The following is a 16,756-nucleotide window of genomic DNA, read 5'->3' as shown; positions in this document are numbered from 1 at the left end:
GGGGGTGTGCAGGAGGCAGCTGATCGATGTTTCTCTCTGATCGATGTTTCTGGCTCTCTATCCCTCTCCTCTCTCTTCCTCTCTGTAAAAAATTAATAAAATATTTTTTTTTAAAAAAAGAATATGGGTAGGTGTATGAATGAATGAATGAATGAAAAAAACACACAAACTTTGCTATTTGCTGCCACATTTGCTTGTAGTTTATAAAGGGCCTGCATACTGGCTATCTCAATAATCCCACTTAACCTTCTGAAGGATGAAGGAAACATGGGGGCTGAGGTGAGCTGATCTAAGTCCTGCTTTAGCTTTTTTCCTGGTTCTTACTTCCCCATCCTGTCCCTCTACCCACAAAGGCCACAGAAATTTTTTTTTCAAACCTATTTCCCCCTCCAAGCCTTTACATTATGAATGGAGTAAAGGTAGTGTTTATTCCAGTCACATAGCAATTTAGAGAGTTGCCACAGAAGGTGTCATCATCTATTTTAAATTCCTTATAAACGAAGGCCGGACACGCTTAACTTTGCAACGTTATGTCACGCCAGGGCTCTCGTGGTGGCGTTTCCAGCGCTCACCTCCCCTGATTCTAATGCACGTAATTTATGCAATGGCAAGTTGCTTTGGTTTCCGTCTGGCTGTGTCTTAATTTGAGCTGATTTTCCGTTAACAGGCTGCTGTAATGTCTGGCTCTGTGTTTCCAGCTTTGCTTTACAATGCATTTTCAGACTTTAATTAGGACCCCTGTTGGCGAACTGGCCTGAGCCTGCCCAGATAGATCTGGGGGGAAACAAAAGAGGCTTTCCAAAAAGCAAGGCCATTTTATTCCTTATTAATTAGTCCCTGCCAAACGGAGACAGAGGTGGGAGGGGGGAAGGTGACAGGCAGGTCAGCTCAGAGGGCTGCGTGGGATGTGGTTAGGGTTTTATTTGCAAGGAGTGCAGTCAGGGTTCTTCAAAGACTTGGAACTGAAGGAAGTAAGATTGCTTCTGAGAGTTAAGCTATGAACTTGATCACACGGTGGGGCAGGAACTGAGCCCTGAGACATCAGCTTAAGCGATTATGTGGAAAGTGGACTAACGTGTTTTTTCCAATCAAACGACGTGGGCCTCTTTCTCTTCCAGTTTTGCTTGTTCATCCACCAGATTTTGCCAGAACTGCTCCATCCCAGCAAGGCGCCCTGCTTGGGGCTGGAGTTGCAACTCTAGGTCCCATCCTCACAAAACCCACCGACTGGGAAGGAGCTCGAAGCTCCATCTTGCTGTAGAAATGTGCTGCAGCTGTTTCCAAGGTGATGGCATTACCATGGCCAAGGAGAGACTGCTCTCAGGAGAGTCACGAGAAACGGGCGAGCGGGGTCAGGGTCAGGATCGCCATGTGTTTTTGGCACTGCCGAGGTGTATTCGCTTGGGCTGCTACAACAAATATGACAGAGCGGGGAGCTTAAACAATATGCATTTATTCTCTACAGCAAACATGTCAAACTCGTGGCCCATGGGCCACATGCCTCATTTATTTGGCCCGTGTTAGCCTTTGAGTTTGACATGCTTGCTCTACAGTGTTGGAGGCTTGGAAGTCTAAGGTCAGGTTGCCAGCGTGGCCAGGTTGTGCTGACGACCTCCTTCCTGGATGGCAGATGGGTGACCTCTCGTTGTGTCCTCATGTGGAGATAGAGTGCTCTGGTCTCCTCCTCTATCTGGCACTAATCCCATTGTGGGGGCCCCACCCTCATGACCTCCTCTATACCTGATCACCTCCCAAAGGCCCAACCTCTAAAACCATCAGTTTTTTAGGGATTTAACAGACGTATTTTGGGGGACACAAACATTCATCCTGTAACACCAGGGGTGAAGAAGTGGTGGTCAACAGCCTCTGAGCATCCCAGACCCACTGGCAAAGTTCACTCCATTGTGGACAGAAGTCCCTTAAGCTTAGCAACTGAAGGACTTTTCTTTGATCCATTTGATGCTCTTAGTTAGTTACCTCCACACCCACCAAGGCTGGCTTCCTGTGCAGTTTGTGAGCAGGAAGAAAACGTGGACCACTGACGCGCTGTGCCCATCCCCAGACGTCAGCTGGGAAATGGGTGTTCTGGGGTCTCTCTCTCTGACTCCCATGGCTGTGTGGAAGTAAGCCAGGCTTTGGAGCTGATACCACCGAGGGTGGGTCTTGGGACTTCCTCAGCCTAAGGCCAGTGAGAGCAGGGGCAGGGAACAGGCATCCACAGCCCCACAGGAGTCCGGCGGATGGGCAGGTGGAGAAGGGGTGCAGGCACCACAGGAAGGCGTGGCTCTCATAAGAGCTTTGATGTCAGATGCATGTCTCCATTCAGACATGAAGAGGCTGCAGAAGTCAAGGTCAAGGCCCATCCTCCTGGGGGACAAAGAAAGACTGTGTGGCAGACAGTGGTAGGTTTCAGAGGATAGGTAGGAATTTGGGAGAGTGGTGAGGGGTAAAGCACTCTGGGCTGAGGTACGGCAGAGCCAAGGTGTTGAGCTGGAGAGTTGTGTGTGGGATGTGAGATGCTCCAGGAATCAGGGTCCTGTTGGGATGAATGCTGGGCCTATGCGGGGGGTGTATTAGTTTCCTGCAGCTGCTGTAACAAAGGACCACAAACTGAGTGGCTTAAAACAACAGAAATTTATTCGCACCGTCTGGAAGCTAGACGTTAAAAATCCAGGTGTTGGCAGTTAGGCTCCCTCGGAAACTCCAGTGGAGGTTCCTTCCTGCCTCTTCCGGCTTCTGGTAGCCTCAGGCATTCCTTAGCCTGAGGCAGTATAACTCCAGTCCTTGCCTCTGTCCGCACAGGGCCACCTTCCCTCTGTGTGTCTCTGTTTGCATGTGGCATTCTCCTCACTGTCTCTCTCTCCTTATAAACACACCAGTTATATTGGGTTAAGGACTCAACCTGTAGAGAGCGCCTGGAAGACACATAAGCTAATTGTCGGCTGAGTCCAGTGGCATCGGCAGAGCCACGTCCTGGAAACGCACCATGTCAGAGGCAGGTATGTTGTCAGCCTGACCTTTAGCTCAGGCGCCTGGGGGTGGGTTTCATTATCTAAGTTCAGCCAGGCGCAAGGAACAGACGCAATTATCTGGGCTCAGCCAGGAGTGACAATTACAAAGAAGCCACAAGAATGAAGAATTACAGCTTGATCTTTAACCATGATTTCACATAATTTCCTTTGTCTTAAACTCTAGTAAAACTTCCTGGAATCATGCTGTATATAATAAACATGCTGCACCAGCTCTGGGTCACTGTCTCTCCATCAGAGGACAGCTGTCCCACCCAGTCCAGGCTTTTTCCTACTGTCTCTGTGTCTGTCTCTTTTTTTTTCCTTTTCTCATTCCCCATCCTCCCCTACTCAGGAACTCTCTAGCTGTGCTGGGTGGTAAAGAGAAAACTTATACTCACCCTACTCCACTGTAATCTCAACTTAACCAATTATCTCTGCAATGACTATCCTATATAATAAAAGGCTAATATGTAAATCGACCAAACAGCAGAATGACTGGTCGCTATGATGTGCACTGACCACCAGGGGGTAGACGCTGAATGCAGGAGCTGCCCCCTGGTGGTCAGTGTGCTTCCACAGGGGGAGTGCCACTCAGCCAGAAGCCAGGCTTATGGCTGGCAAGCGCAGTGGCAGTGGCGGGGGCCTCTCTTGCTTCTGCGGCAGCACTAAGGACTCCTCGGGGGATGCCCAAGCAGGCCTAAGCCGGCAGTTGGACATCCCCCTCAGGGACCTGGACTGTGAGAAGGTGCAGGCCGGGCTGAAGGACGGCCCACCCTCCCCTCCCCCTGTGCACGACTGTCGTACACTGGGCTTCTAGTTTCTAAATAAGGTTGCATTCTGAGGTAGTGGGATGAGGACTACAATATATGCTTTTGGGAGACAATTCTACCCAGAGCAGTCAGCCATGACTTGGAAGGCCAAAGAGGTGGGGTGAGCCAGAGCGTGGGCGGTGACAGTGGCCAAGCAGAAGGTAGTCACTGAAAACCTAGGGTTGGGGGATGGCATGTCTCATCAGCATGCTGTCCTGGGTTGGGAGAGTTAGCCTGGCATCTTGGAAGGTCACTGGATTGACTTAGCTGAGGACCATGTCATAGGCACCATTAGAAATGGGAGGAGCTGATGGAGGAGTTAAGGGGCGGGGCTCAGACCTCACCTCCCAATGGGAGGCTTGCCAGAGAATCTGTGGTCATCTTTACACTGCCCTGAACATGAACATAAAGAATTATATTTCAGTATTATAAAGGATATGCCAAAAGCGATATGATTGTATGGGGAAGAGGGGGCCTGACTCTGTGCAGGAATGGGGGGCAGAGTCAGGGAAGATGCCGTAGAACTAGGTCATGAAGACAGCTGGGAGTTGTCAATCAAGATGGGGGCGAGGGGTAGGAGGGAGACCTTCCCAGTGGTGGGATCAGCATGTGCAAAGGCACAGAGGTATGGTAGTAATATGTATGTTGGGGGCACAGGGTGTGGAGGTGCGGAGAAGCAGGTGAGCCTGAGGAAGCAGGCAGAGAGACTATGCTTTTTAAAATAAGAAATTGGTGTGATCAGATTCACATTGTAGAAAGATCTTGGCATTAATGTGGGGGTTGGGGGTAGGGATGGCTGGAATAATAATAATCTTGTAATAATCTATCAAGGCAGTGACAGAGGGGACAGACCTGGGAGTCATTTAGGAGGCAGAATCAATAGAACTTGGTGACCAGTTTGACATGAGGAGTGAGCAAGAGTGAGGGGCTGTAATGTACAGCATGGTGACTGTAGCTCACAATACTGTATTGTATATTGGAAAGCTGCTAAGAGAGTGGATGTTAGAAGTTCTGATCACAAGGAAAAATATTTGGATATGAGATGCTGGATGTTAACTATTGTGGTCATTTCACAGTAGATACACATATCAAATCATTCTGTCACACACCTTAAAGGAAAACAATGTTATGTGTCGATTACATCTCAGTAAAACTGGAAAAAATAATAAAGACATTTTTCCACATGGCCACAATCATGAAAATGAACAATGATTCCCTAACTGCATCTTATATCCAGTCAATATTAAATTTCTCTAATTAGCCCCCACATGTGTTGTTATGTTAGCTTGTCTGAACCAGGATCCAATCAAGGACCATTTGGTTATGTCTCTTTAGTCTCTTTTAATGTACAGTATCCCCCCCTCTATCCAATTTCCCCTCAGATATTGGCTCTTTTTCCCCAACCAGTTGTCTTATAGAATGTCTAGAGACTGGTTTATGCATTTATTTCCTTGTGGTGTCAAACAGCTTATTTTTCTATTAGCTATATTTTCTGGAACCTGGAAATTAGCTCCAGGGGACTGATTAGGTTCAAGTTAAATGCTTTTGGCAGGAATCCTTGACTTTATGAACTTCATGCTGCATCCCATTAGGAGACACACAAGGCCAGGTTGCCCCATTGTCGGTAACATTAAGTTTAGTCATGTTCCTCGAGGATAGGAAAATGGCTAGACTGTTTATGCTTCTTCATGGTGTGTGACAGAGGGCTGGGCATGTGGTAGTGTGTAGTGGGTACAGTCAGCTCTTGTTATTGGCGGTAGTTATGTTCTATGAGGTCTCCGTGAACACCGAATTATTGGATAATTATTGGATTATGAAGAATACTGAGCCGCCCTAGCCGGCTTGGCTCAGTGGATAGAGCATTGGCCTGTGGACTGAAAGGTCCCAGGTTCGATTCTGGTCAAGGGTATATGCCCAGGTTGGGGGCTTGATATCCAGTGTGGGGCATGCAGGAGGCAGCCAATCAAGGATTCTTTCTCGTCATTGATGTTTCTGTCTCTCTCTCCTTCTCCCTTCCTCTCTGAAATCAATAAAAATATATATATATATATATATATATATATATATATATATATATATATATATATATAAATATATATATATATATATATATATATATATATATATATATATATATATATATAAAGAGAATACTGAGCCATTGCTTCTAGGGGAAATACAAGACTAGGTTCCTATGTGCCTCTGGCCACATTTTCATCAACTGATCAGTGTGTTTCTGTTTAAAGGCAGCTTGTTTAACATATTTTTGATTGATTAACATTGAACTCACAGCCCACAGCACTAGAACGCATTCCTGAATGAAGCTTATAGAACGTATATTTTCTGGTAAGGCATATCACAGCCTTCATGAGCTTAGGACCGCTGGCCAGCACTTCAGCCTTCTGCTCGAGGGCCGTTTCAAACAGCGAAATCAGCAACACGAAGAACAAAAATGCAAAACCAGGGTACTAACCAGACTCTGAAAAGGAGGACACTTGCTTACAGAATGAGAGCCGACTTCAGTTGGGCCTGTGCACGTTGGGTGGCTGAGATTTTCCAAAGGTCTGCCTGTGACTGTGTAACCGAGTGAGAGCCATGGAATATTGATTTCAGGGTTACAAATACATGTAAGAAATATGGAATCTTTGGATAAAGAGGATCCACTAAATACATTGGATTCTATCCATTGGAATGACCCGTGTGACCTTGGATTAGTCACCTTACCTCTCTGGGCTTCCTTTTCTTTACTTGTTCTACTGGGGAGCTTTTCCCCAGCACTGGAATCCCCAGAGCAGAGTGGGAGTGGACTTTCCTCTTGGCCTGGCTTCCTGTGGTTGGAGAGATCTCCATCACTTTCCTTTCCATGCAGGTTTGTGGATTTCCACGCAGCTGCCTCCACCTGCTCGCCCTCCCGGGCCGCCCTGCTCACCGGCCGGCTGGGCCTGCGCAACGGAGTCACACACAACTTTGCAGTCACCTCTGTGGGGGGCCTTCCGCTCAACGAGACCACCTTGGCGGAGGTGCTGCAGCAGGCCGGCTACGTCACCGGGATGATAGGTAACATGGGTGCCCCATAGCCCCATCCCCGTCTCCCACTGCATTTACAGTCAAATCTGGATTCTTGAATGTCTCCTATCTCGAACAGTTCGCTTCTCAACCCAGCAACCCTGTCATGCTGATACCTGTATGATCAGTCACGTGTCTCTCAGGTGACAAAGGAGAGAATGCAAGAGTATGAGTCAACTTACCCCTAACCCTCATGTTGTTAACATCTCAGGAAATTGTGCTGCGAATATTTGTGTGCGTTTTTGCTTTCGTTGCTGCTTATTACTACTACGTTTTCACTTTTTACTATACATTTCATTTCTGTTTTATTGACTTTTCATTTATCTTCATGTACATTTCATGTCCTTTTTGTTTTCAAAGAGCTTATTTATAAATTAAACAGTACATTAGGCATGTACTGTATATGAGAAAGATGAAAACAGGATCGTTTGGGGGTCTGGAACGGGTTAATTCAGTTACATTACTTCTCTTCGGGGAATGTGATTCGGTTTTCGAGCAGCCTTCCCAAACGAATTAAGTCCGAGAATCGAGGTTCCACTGGACTGGACTGGCTGCTTCGCCTTTGTGTAGCCCTACCACACTGCTGCCTCGTCCGCTCCTGTCTGCTTTTTTGTGGATTTCTTACTGTGTAAGCGAGGAATGCTTTCGGCTGTAAGTGACTGTGAAGGCCTAACAGTGGGCTGAAGGGTATCTGAGCTCTTTTCCTCTCATTCTAATAAGCGTAGAGGTGAGTGACTGCTTCTCTTGGCTCAGCCACTCAGAGAAATCTTTTCTGCTCTGCTGTCCTTCCTCTGTTGGCTTTTGTCCTGCTTGAGCGGCCTCAGGCCATTCGCCATCATTTGGCTTCAAGGAAGGAAAAAGGGGAGGCAGTGCTAGCCCACTTGTTCCCTTTTATCAGGAACACAATCTTTTCTCAGCCCCAGGAGTGCACTTGCACCTTATTGGCCGGAGCTGGGTCACATGGCCACTCTTCGTGGCAAGGAAGACTGGGAAATGGGGGGGGGGGGGGAGTGGGGGGCCAGGATTCTAATGGTTGATTTGGCCTCAGGCACAGATTCCCAACCCCAGGTTCCCAAAACAGTTCTGGGAGCGGGATGAGTGGGGACCTGGGTGTAGGGCAGGCAAACAGCAGCGTCTGCCACACTGCCCACCAGCTTGCTTTGCTTTCGAACTAAACACCTCTTACTTAGTGCCCGGCACTGGGCTAAGTGTTTATTTGCTCCACGTATGGTCGTGCCCTGGGCCTGGTTTGCCCCACACTCTGGGGAGGAAGCTGAGTTCCAGGCAGGTGTGGAGACTTGTTCGGCGCTGCCTGGCCCGGAGCGCATGGATGAGACAGGTGTGTCTGGTCCAACTCGTTCTCGTGCTTTGCTTCATTGCTGGTTTCTCCTCTGAGGCAACCCAGCCGTCCCTGCACCCTCCTCGGGCTGCCTGTGCTTGTTATTCCGACTCTCCAAGAGCTGGGTCCTGTGGGAATCCTGCCTCCTTCCCCCGGCGTGAAGTAGGAGGGACGGTGTGCCGACAAACGGGCTGCGGCGAGGGCCCACTGTTCAGATCTTTGAACCACATTCATTTCCGGGCCCCTTTGCCTGTGAGCGATTCCCCTGGGTTCTTTACTCAGAGCAGAATGAGCAGGTCAGAGAGGCCCAGCGTTATCAGAGCACTTGGCTTGCATCACCAGTCACCCCCGCACCCGCCCCGCACCCCGGACCTTAGGCATCGACAGAGCCAGGAGTTTGCTCGTTGGCAGCTGGGTAGGTGTCGGTGAGCTTGAACCGCAGTGGGGAGGCCGTTTCTCGTTCATGCTCTGCAGGCTGTGGGCGTTGGCCAGAAAAGATGATGCAACCAGGCGAGACCCAGGCATCTCTGAGATGGGGCATGCACCTGCACCCTTGGCAGGGCCCCGCCCAGGAGAGCAGAGGGGCGGGTGCAGCTGGCTGGGCAGCGGTGCGGGGGTGGGGGGTGTTGCTGTGGGCACTGGAACCTCGTGGAGGGGCGAAGCTCAGCCTGCTGGCTTCGCTGGGCTCCCAGGAATGGCTTGTCCTTCCCTTGCACTGCGTTCTCCTGTGGAGGTGCTGAGTCACCCTTGCTCGCTTTCTGTCTCCCCGTGGACTCCCTCTGGGCCCCACAGAGCAGGGTTTGGCTTTGGCACTGTGTTTGCAGCCTCATCACTTTGCAGCCAAATCTGGCCTTCCAGCCAGAACCCAGTGAAGGGCAACCTGATGGAGAACCGAGAGTGTGATCAGCTCCCCGAGGGGCTGGGGCCCCCATGAGAGGCCTCTGAAAGTCTCTTTCTCGTTTCCCTGCAGGCAAATGGCACCTTGGGCATCACAGCTCTTATCACCCCAACTTCCGTGGTAAGAACTCTTTGGGGGCTTTGTTACCTGGGAAACGGGCAATAAGGACCTCTGTGTAAAAGGACTGGAATAACCTTGAAGCCATCCAGCTCCTGAGTTAGGATATCTTTGTTCACAGTATCCCTCGGGTGCATTTGGGGTGCCTGGGCTCCCCTCGATCTCACATCCTCCTTCCTGTCCCCTCTCCTTGGTTCCTGTCTGACCCCTGGCTCCCCATCGCGAGCCCCACTCTTCTCCCTGATCGGGTTCCTTGCATCTCGGGGGACATGGCTGATGTGAGGTCCAGACCCATTGAGTGTGGTAAGAAGTAAACATTGTCTGATAGGGTCACCAAGGCAGGGACCCCGGCCCAGTGGGACTTGGGGAAGGAGTAGAGAGATCCCATGGGAAACTTCACACTAAAGCTTGGGTTGGCGAAGAGACAGGATGAGGAAGGATCTCAGAAAAAAGCCCACATGGATATTCATGCCTCAATTTAACTCACATCCTCCCCCCTCCCCCCCGCCGCCCCACACCCCACCTCAGTACCCTAGGTCCAGGCCCACCAGCCTTCTGAGGTCTAGCTGAAATGCCAGCCTTTCCTAGAAGCACTTTGAGATTTCTGCCCCCACCCCACCCACGCCCAGCGTCTGGGGGTAACGTCTTCCTCTAACCCAGGGGTGGGGAACATCTGGCCCGTGGGCCATGTAAGGCCCACAAAGTCGTTCGGTCTGACCCTGCCAAGGCATTAGGAGTGAGTTAATATTTCTCTTTCACATCCATGTTTCTCTCTCGGCTCCCCCTTCCCTCCCTTACACTCTCTTTGAAAACCAAGGGGAAAAATGTCCTTAGGTGAGGATTAACCACAAATAGACGTATATATCTGACCAAATACAGCAGGCTGATTTTTTTAGTTGATAATTTTGTATGGTCCCCGAATGATGTCATAAATATCCAAATGGCCCTTGGCAGAAAAAAGGGTCCCCACTCTTTTTGTTTTACGGATTCTCCATCTCTTACAGCTTAATCTCTATATATTACATTCTCTTCAGATGGGAAGTATTTTGGGGGCAGAACCTATTCTTTTGTCCCTTACAGCGTCATGCATAGTAGATTTTCAGCAAATACTTCCCCAATGGGTCAGTAACTGCACGGGGATGGTAGGGGTTTAATCATTCTCTCCACTTCCTCCCACTCTGGGTTAACTAATCACAGGCTGTATCCCAAATCTGGCCTTCCAGCCAGAACCCAGCAAAGTGTTTTCTTTGCAGACTACAAAGGGATATTCATCAAATCCCCTTTTAATTACATCCTCCATAGCACTGCGGTATGAGATCGGGGAAGGTGACATTTTTGTCCTGGGTGTAAGAATGCAAGCTCCTGGAACCAAAGCTGAGTGGGGGTGCTAACCAGTTGCTTCTCTTCCAGGGTTTGATTACTACTTTGGAATCCCATACAGCCACGATATGGGCTGCACAGACAGCCCGGGCCTCAACCTCCCTCCTTGCCCGGCATGCCCCCGGGGCGAGAGACCATCAAGGTAATTGGCTGTGGGATCCAGAGCCACAAGTCCTGGGGGTGTGGTCCATCAGGAGGAAGTCAGAGGGGCTGAAAGGGGACAGTCAAGACAGCAAAACAGTACCTGGCCGATGGATCAGTGGTTAGAGCGTTGGTCCATGCACGAAAGGGTCGCATTCAAGGGCATGTACCTGGGTTGCGGGTTCGCTCCCTGTCCCCGGTCGGGGTGCGTGTGGGAGGCAGCCAGTTGATGTGTCTCTCTCACATCAATGTTTCTCTCTCTCTGCCCCACCTTCCCTTCCTTCCACTCTCTCTGAAAAGCCAGGGAAAAAATATACTTAGGTGAGGATTAACAACAAAAGAAAACAAAAAGACAGCAAAAAAATGAGCAAGAAAACTTTTAGCAAAGGTGAGGCCAACAGAATTTCACAGAATTTCCTTATTAGAATTCGCCGGGTTCCTTGGACTGTTTAGCTCTGCTGGGCAGAGCCCGGCAGGGCCACGGCCTCACAGGTGGGGTTCCCTCCTCCTCTGCCTGCTGGCTCTGCTCCTGGGCCACTCACCTGGCCCAGAGAGGAAGCACTCAGGGCTCCTTACAAGCTCCCCCCACTCCCCACCCCTACAAACAAGCCTGCATCTGACATTGGAATGCCCGGGGCACTCATGTACAAACATAGTCAGTGAACTGGGGAAATGCTCACAATGTAAGTGAAGAAAGCAGGAAACAATCACCAACAGTGGGGTCATAGCTACCTCAGCATTTATGCCTTTATCGCCTATCAGGAGACACCCACAGGAGTATGCCAACAGTGGGCCATCCACTCTGGCTGTGGGACTAAGGGTTTTTTGTTTTTTTTCATTTCTCATTGGGTTTCCCAAAATTCAGTAATGAGCCTGCAATACATTAACGATCAGAAAAAGGTGATAAAGCCCTAGCCTAGTGGTCGGCAAACTCATTAGTCAACAGTACTAATTTCTTTTGAGAGCCAAATTTTTTAAACTTAAACTTCTTCTAACGCCTCAATAGACTCGCCCAGGCCGTGGTATTTGGTGGAAGAGCCACACTCAAGGGGCCAAAGAGCCGCATGTGGCTCGCGAGCCGCAGTTTGCCAACCACTGCAGCCGGTTTGGTTCAGTGGATAGAGCATCGGCCCTTGGACTGAAGGGTCCTGGGTTCGATTCCGGTCAAGGGCATGTACCTCGGTTGCAGGCTCTATCTCCAGCCCTGGTCTGGGCGTGTGCGGGAAGCAACTAGTTGATGTGTGTCTCCCAAATTGATGTTTCTTTCTCTCTCTGCCTCTCCCCCTCCCTTCCACTCTCTGAAAATCAGTGGAAAAATGTCCTGGGGTGAGGATTATCAAAAAAGAAAAGGTGATACACCTTATGCAGGTAATAAAGCAACACAAACCACGTGCTTCGCTTGTTCAGACTGTGCATGGAGGTTATGAGGTCGCAGGTGTTTGGGGAAAGCAGTCTCGCTGGCTCATTAACAGCACAGTAGTTTGTGTAATGATGGCCGTTGATTGAGAAACTTACATTCTACCAGGGGTGGGCAAACTTTTTGACTTGAGGGCCACAATGGGTTCTTAAACTGGACCGGAGGGCCGGAACAAAAGCATGGATGGAGTGTTTGTGTGAACTAATATAAATTCAAAGTAAAGGAGCGGAGGGGAGAGCAAGAGAACCCTCCGCTCTTTCGGCTCCGCGGGCCGGATAGAACAGCCGAACGGGCCGGATCCGGCCCGTGGGCCGTAGTTTGCCCACGGCTGTTCTAGGCGCTCTGTATACTTCCCTGCAGTTCACTGTGCGAGGCCCGGTTTGTCTGGGCTGCACAGGGGAGGAAGCGTACCTGTGCCCAGGTCACCCTGGAGCTGTAGGAGGTGGGGATGGAGACTCAGGCTGGTGACTCGAGTCCAGACCTCACCCTCAGGCCTGTCTTTCACAAGATGCCGGGTGACCTGTGTGCATACTGCGGTGTGAGAAGTGAGGCCATAGAGCATCTCACCGCCCTTCTTATCTGGGCATCACAGGTGGCCATATGTCATATGTCAGCAGTTCCTTTTAAATCCATGTTAAATAGGGGTGGGGGAGGTAGGAGAGGGTAAAGGGCAGATAAGTGGTGATGGGAGGAGACTTGACGTGGGGTGATGAACACACAGTACCATATACACAGATGCTGTATTATGCGATTGTACACCTGGAACCTATATCACTTTATGAACCAATATCAATCCAATAAAAATAAAGTAATTAAAAATTAACAAATCAAATAGAAAAAAGGATGGCTTGTGGGGGCGGGGAGGAAGAGTATAAATGATGGAGTTGCAACGAGATCATAAAAAGCTGAAAAACTCAAGACAAATGTTGAGATTAGCATTGTGATGCCCAGTAGGGTCATAACTGCCCAAGCTCATGGCCAGAGTCTTCCCTCAGCCGCACGGAGGAAGCGTTTACAGGTCAGACTCATTTTGCTCTGTAAGACCAAGGGCTGAGTTTGTTTTTTCCTGGAGGGGCTATTGGTTTGACCTCCATTTTTTTTTCCAATGGCTAAAGTTTCTCCAAATTCTCTAAACATGGTTTGAAATCTTACAGTTGTCCCCGGCCATCTGTTGTTCTGCTGTCTGTCAGAAGTTGTGCTTCATGAAGTTGTTGTACCCCACGGACAAGTCATCATTTAGGGGGGACAGTGGGAAAAGCCAGGGAGGGGCTACTGATTGGCTGTGGGGCTCTGCTTGAGTAATTCAGTCTGTTTAGACCTCAGTTTCTCTCCCAGCAACATGGGAGTGACAGAGTTTCTAGCTCACAAGTCTTTCTCTTCAAAGGGAATGCAAGAAAGTATGGTGGTGGTTTTACACTTGGAGGAGATGGCTGGCTGGAAAAACTTCCGGGCGCCAGGCCATTAAGGGGTTCGTAGTTGGGTGCGTCACTGCGTTAAAGCATCTTGCTCCGCCTTAGGACCACCTAGGTCATGGAACTGAATGTTCTCCGTCTGCGGTTTGCACCCAGGAGCCCCGACAGGGACTGTTACACGGACGTGGCCCTTCCTCTGTATGAGAACCTGCGCATTGTGGAGCAGCCCGTGAACCTGAGCGGCCTTGCGCACAGGTACGCCGAGAAAGCCACCCAGTTCATCCAGCATGCCAGGTGAGTAGTCCTCTGGCCCCGAGTGCCCCCGCCACCCCCTGCTCCCATCCACCAGGCCCCCTGGCCTCCCGCAGCTCTACAAAGCCATGGCGGGCTCCCCTGTCCGGCCAAGGGGAATGCACACCCGTCTCCCGGAAACAAACTGGAAAGCAGTCCTCCTTGGACTCTCCAGGCCTGGGGTTGACGTTCCTCGGGTTGTTCCCTGAGCTCCTGGGCGGCCCTGTTCCCGCGGAGGGCAGGCTCCACTGCCCGCATCGCAGCTCTCGCAGGCAGCGCTGGCAGCCGGCTGGGTCTAGGAACGGTTTACGCTTGCTTTGAAGAAGGTGTGATACTGGTTATTTTTTAAAATATATTTTTATTGATTTCAGAGAGGAAGGGAGAGGGAGAGATAGAAATATCAATGATGAGAGAGAATCATTGATCAGCTGCCTCCTGCAAGCCCCACACTGGGGATCGAGCCCGCAACCCGGGCGTGTGCCTTGATCAGGAATCAAAACGTGACCTCCTGGTTCATAGGTTGACACTCAACCACTGAGCCACACCGGCCGGGCAAGAGTGCGATACTGTTCATTCACCAGTTCACGAATCAGTTAAAGGACAAACCAATCAGTGAACACTGTGCTTATCACATGAAAAAGGTGAAGCGTTTGCTCATTTATTCATTCGTTATTAAGTGAAAAGTCACACAAATCCCACTGGCTTTTAACAGACAGAAAGTAACCCTCAGGCATGCAGATTTCTTTAGGATGTGACTTTCCAATTCCTCCGTGATTTTCAGAATCAGCAGAAAAGGCCCCCAGGCCTGTGCTCCTTGCTCCTCCTGCCCACCCCGCCCCTCACCTCCCCCTGCGACCTCTGTCCCCACCGGGACTTGTTTGTCAGAACTATCAGGGTCCCCGGAGTGTGGGGTCCTGCTCTCCTCGGCAAGGGGCCAGCCCTAGGACGTCTTTCAATGTTTGACTTGGATCCTTACTTGAATTTAGACCCTTCCTCTAGCAGTGATCCTGAAAGCTAATCCTGACTTGGGTTTTTGAAAGCAGCAGGCGAAGCAGCTCTGAATGGACAAAAAGGGAGAAAGCAGATGGTGTGGGCTCCCACGTCCCTGCTGGCCAGGCCTCTGCTCCTGCGGGGCCTGGGACAGGGGCACTGAAGCTCATGAGGGGGCGAGGGCCTGACAAGGATGAGGGTGTGGGACACGGGTATGAGGAGTAGCGAGGAATATTGGCGTCAGAGGGGAGGCTCAAGATTCCAGGGTGTTCACCATTTGGCAGTAGGTCCTAGAGGTGCCCACGCCCCGCCTTCCCGGCCTGGAGCCCAGGACCCACATCGAGATCTTGAGTCCCTCTTTCACTTGCCCTGGGCCCTCCCCCTGAGGGGCTCTCCTTACTGGTCTGTCTCCCGCTGTGGGGCTGCGCCTCCTCATCTTGCCCTTACCCAGCCCCCACCTAGCACCCTCCATCCTGCTTGGACAGCCTGGCAGGCTGCAGGAGCCCAGTGGGTTTCCAAATGGAACCGACAGATCCAGTCTGGGTTCCAGAAGCTTGTCTGTAACATGGAGGCCCAGAGGGGGTGGGGAAATGTGTGTGTGGGGGGGGCTATTGCAGCAGCCCATTCCGGAGAGACCCCTGTCTACTCAACCCCATGGGGCCATCCCTGAATGCCAGTGCCATCCTGCCAGCTGGGAAGCCCTGCCTCCCCCTCCTTGCCTGGCTCTCCCCAGCCAGGTGCCTGCCGGGGCCTTTCCTGAGAGGTGGGTGCCCCTCGCCTGCCGTTTATAATTTCAGATCAGGATTTTCTCCGGCCTTACTGTCCCCGGGCCCTCATCTTCAGTGCTTCTCCGAACCCATCCCGTCCTCTCTCCCCTGAAATGTCCCCTCTGGCATCTTAACTTGTTTTTCTCTTCCCTGCTTGCCGCCCCACTACTTCTGCCACACAAATAATACGTTCCCTTTAGGAATTTCTGAAAACAGAGGTGAGCAAACAGAAAAATCACCCTAAATGCCCCGTCCCAGAGATAACCCCTTGAGAGAGGCAGGGCGTGCTCTCCTAGCCTCGTTCTGTGCCGGTGCTTGTGGATAAACAAGAATAGAATCCTACTGTCTTATGATCGGCTTTCCCCCCAAGCACCAGCTATCCTCCGTTATCCTCTACTCAGCACCGGAGCCTCACAGAGGGGTGCCCTCGGGGCTCGAGGCCCCAGGGAGCCGATTTGTGTGGTTTTTGTAAGATGCCATCTTCACGGATTCTCAAGTGGCATCAAGATACAGGGGAAGAGCCAAAACCGGTTTGGCTCAGTGGATAGAGCGTCGGCCTGCGGACTGAAAGGTCCCAGGTTCGATTCCGGTCAAGGGCATGTAACTTGGTTGCGGGCACATCCCCAGTAGGAGGTGTGCAGGAGGCAGCTGATCGATGTTTCTCTCTCATCGATGTTTCTGACTATCTATCCCTCTTCCTTCCTCTTTGTAAAAAAAATCAATAAAATATATTAAAAAAAAAAAAAGATACAGGGGAAGAGGTGCATCCTGGGTACCTCGTGTCCTCACTACTGCCAGCTTGTATTATTTGTAGTTATTAATATAAAGGCTACCGTGGAGGTTAAGCCAATCGCCCAGGGCCAGACAGCCATGAACTAAAAGTTCTTGAAATTTGGATGCGGGTCTCCAAGGCCTGGGCTTTTCATCAGTCCACACGTGTGCCGTCTGTCATCACTGCACGCCCCTTTCAGCCTCTGGCCGAGGGTGCTAATAGCACGTTGATGACGGCTGGGCATGTGGAGGATAGTGATGAGGACGGAGACAGAGAGTGGGCGGTGGGAACGCCCCTCATCTCCCCAGCCCATTTGTGGTAGTGAGCTGCTACATGTGTAATACCT

The 16,756-nt window shown here is 50.6% G+C and overlaps 1 protein-coding gene across 2 annotated transcripts in view; it reads left to right on the top strand.

The window, feature by feature from the left end:
- The window catches only part of ARSG (arylsulfatase G), a 94,490-nt gene that overhangs the window by 47,588 nt on the left and 30,146 nt on the right, over nucleotides 1-16,756 (top strand). For both annotated transcript variants that reach the window (XM_080682290.1, XM_080682291.1), the window contains exons 3-6: nucleotides 6,690-6,877; nucleotides 9,196-9,243; nucleotides 10,651-10,762; nucleotides 13,747-13,884. In XM_080682290.1, the coding sequence (XP_080538416.1) occupies nucleotides 6,690-6,877; nucleotides 9,196-9,243; nucleotides 10,651-10,762; nucleotides 13,747-13,884 (486 nt within the window). The remainder of the gene's footprint in view (nucleotides 1-6,689; nucleotides 6,878-9,195; nucleotides 9,244-10,650; nucleotides 10,763-13,746; nucleotides 13,885-16,756) is intronic.

The sequence above is a fragment of the Plecotus auritus genome (genome assembly GCF_963455305.1).
Source record: "Plecotus auritus genome assembly, chromosome: 7".
In the NCBI taxonomy this organism is placed as follows: domain Eukaryota; kingdom Metazoa; phylum Chordata; class Mammalia; order Chiroptera; family Vespertilionidae; genus Plecotus; species Plecotus auritus.
The sequence above is the reverse complement of the archived record's forward strand: the minus strand, read 5'-3'. Positions and strand labels throughout refer to the sequence as shown.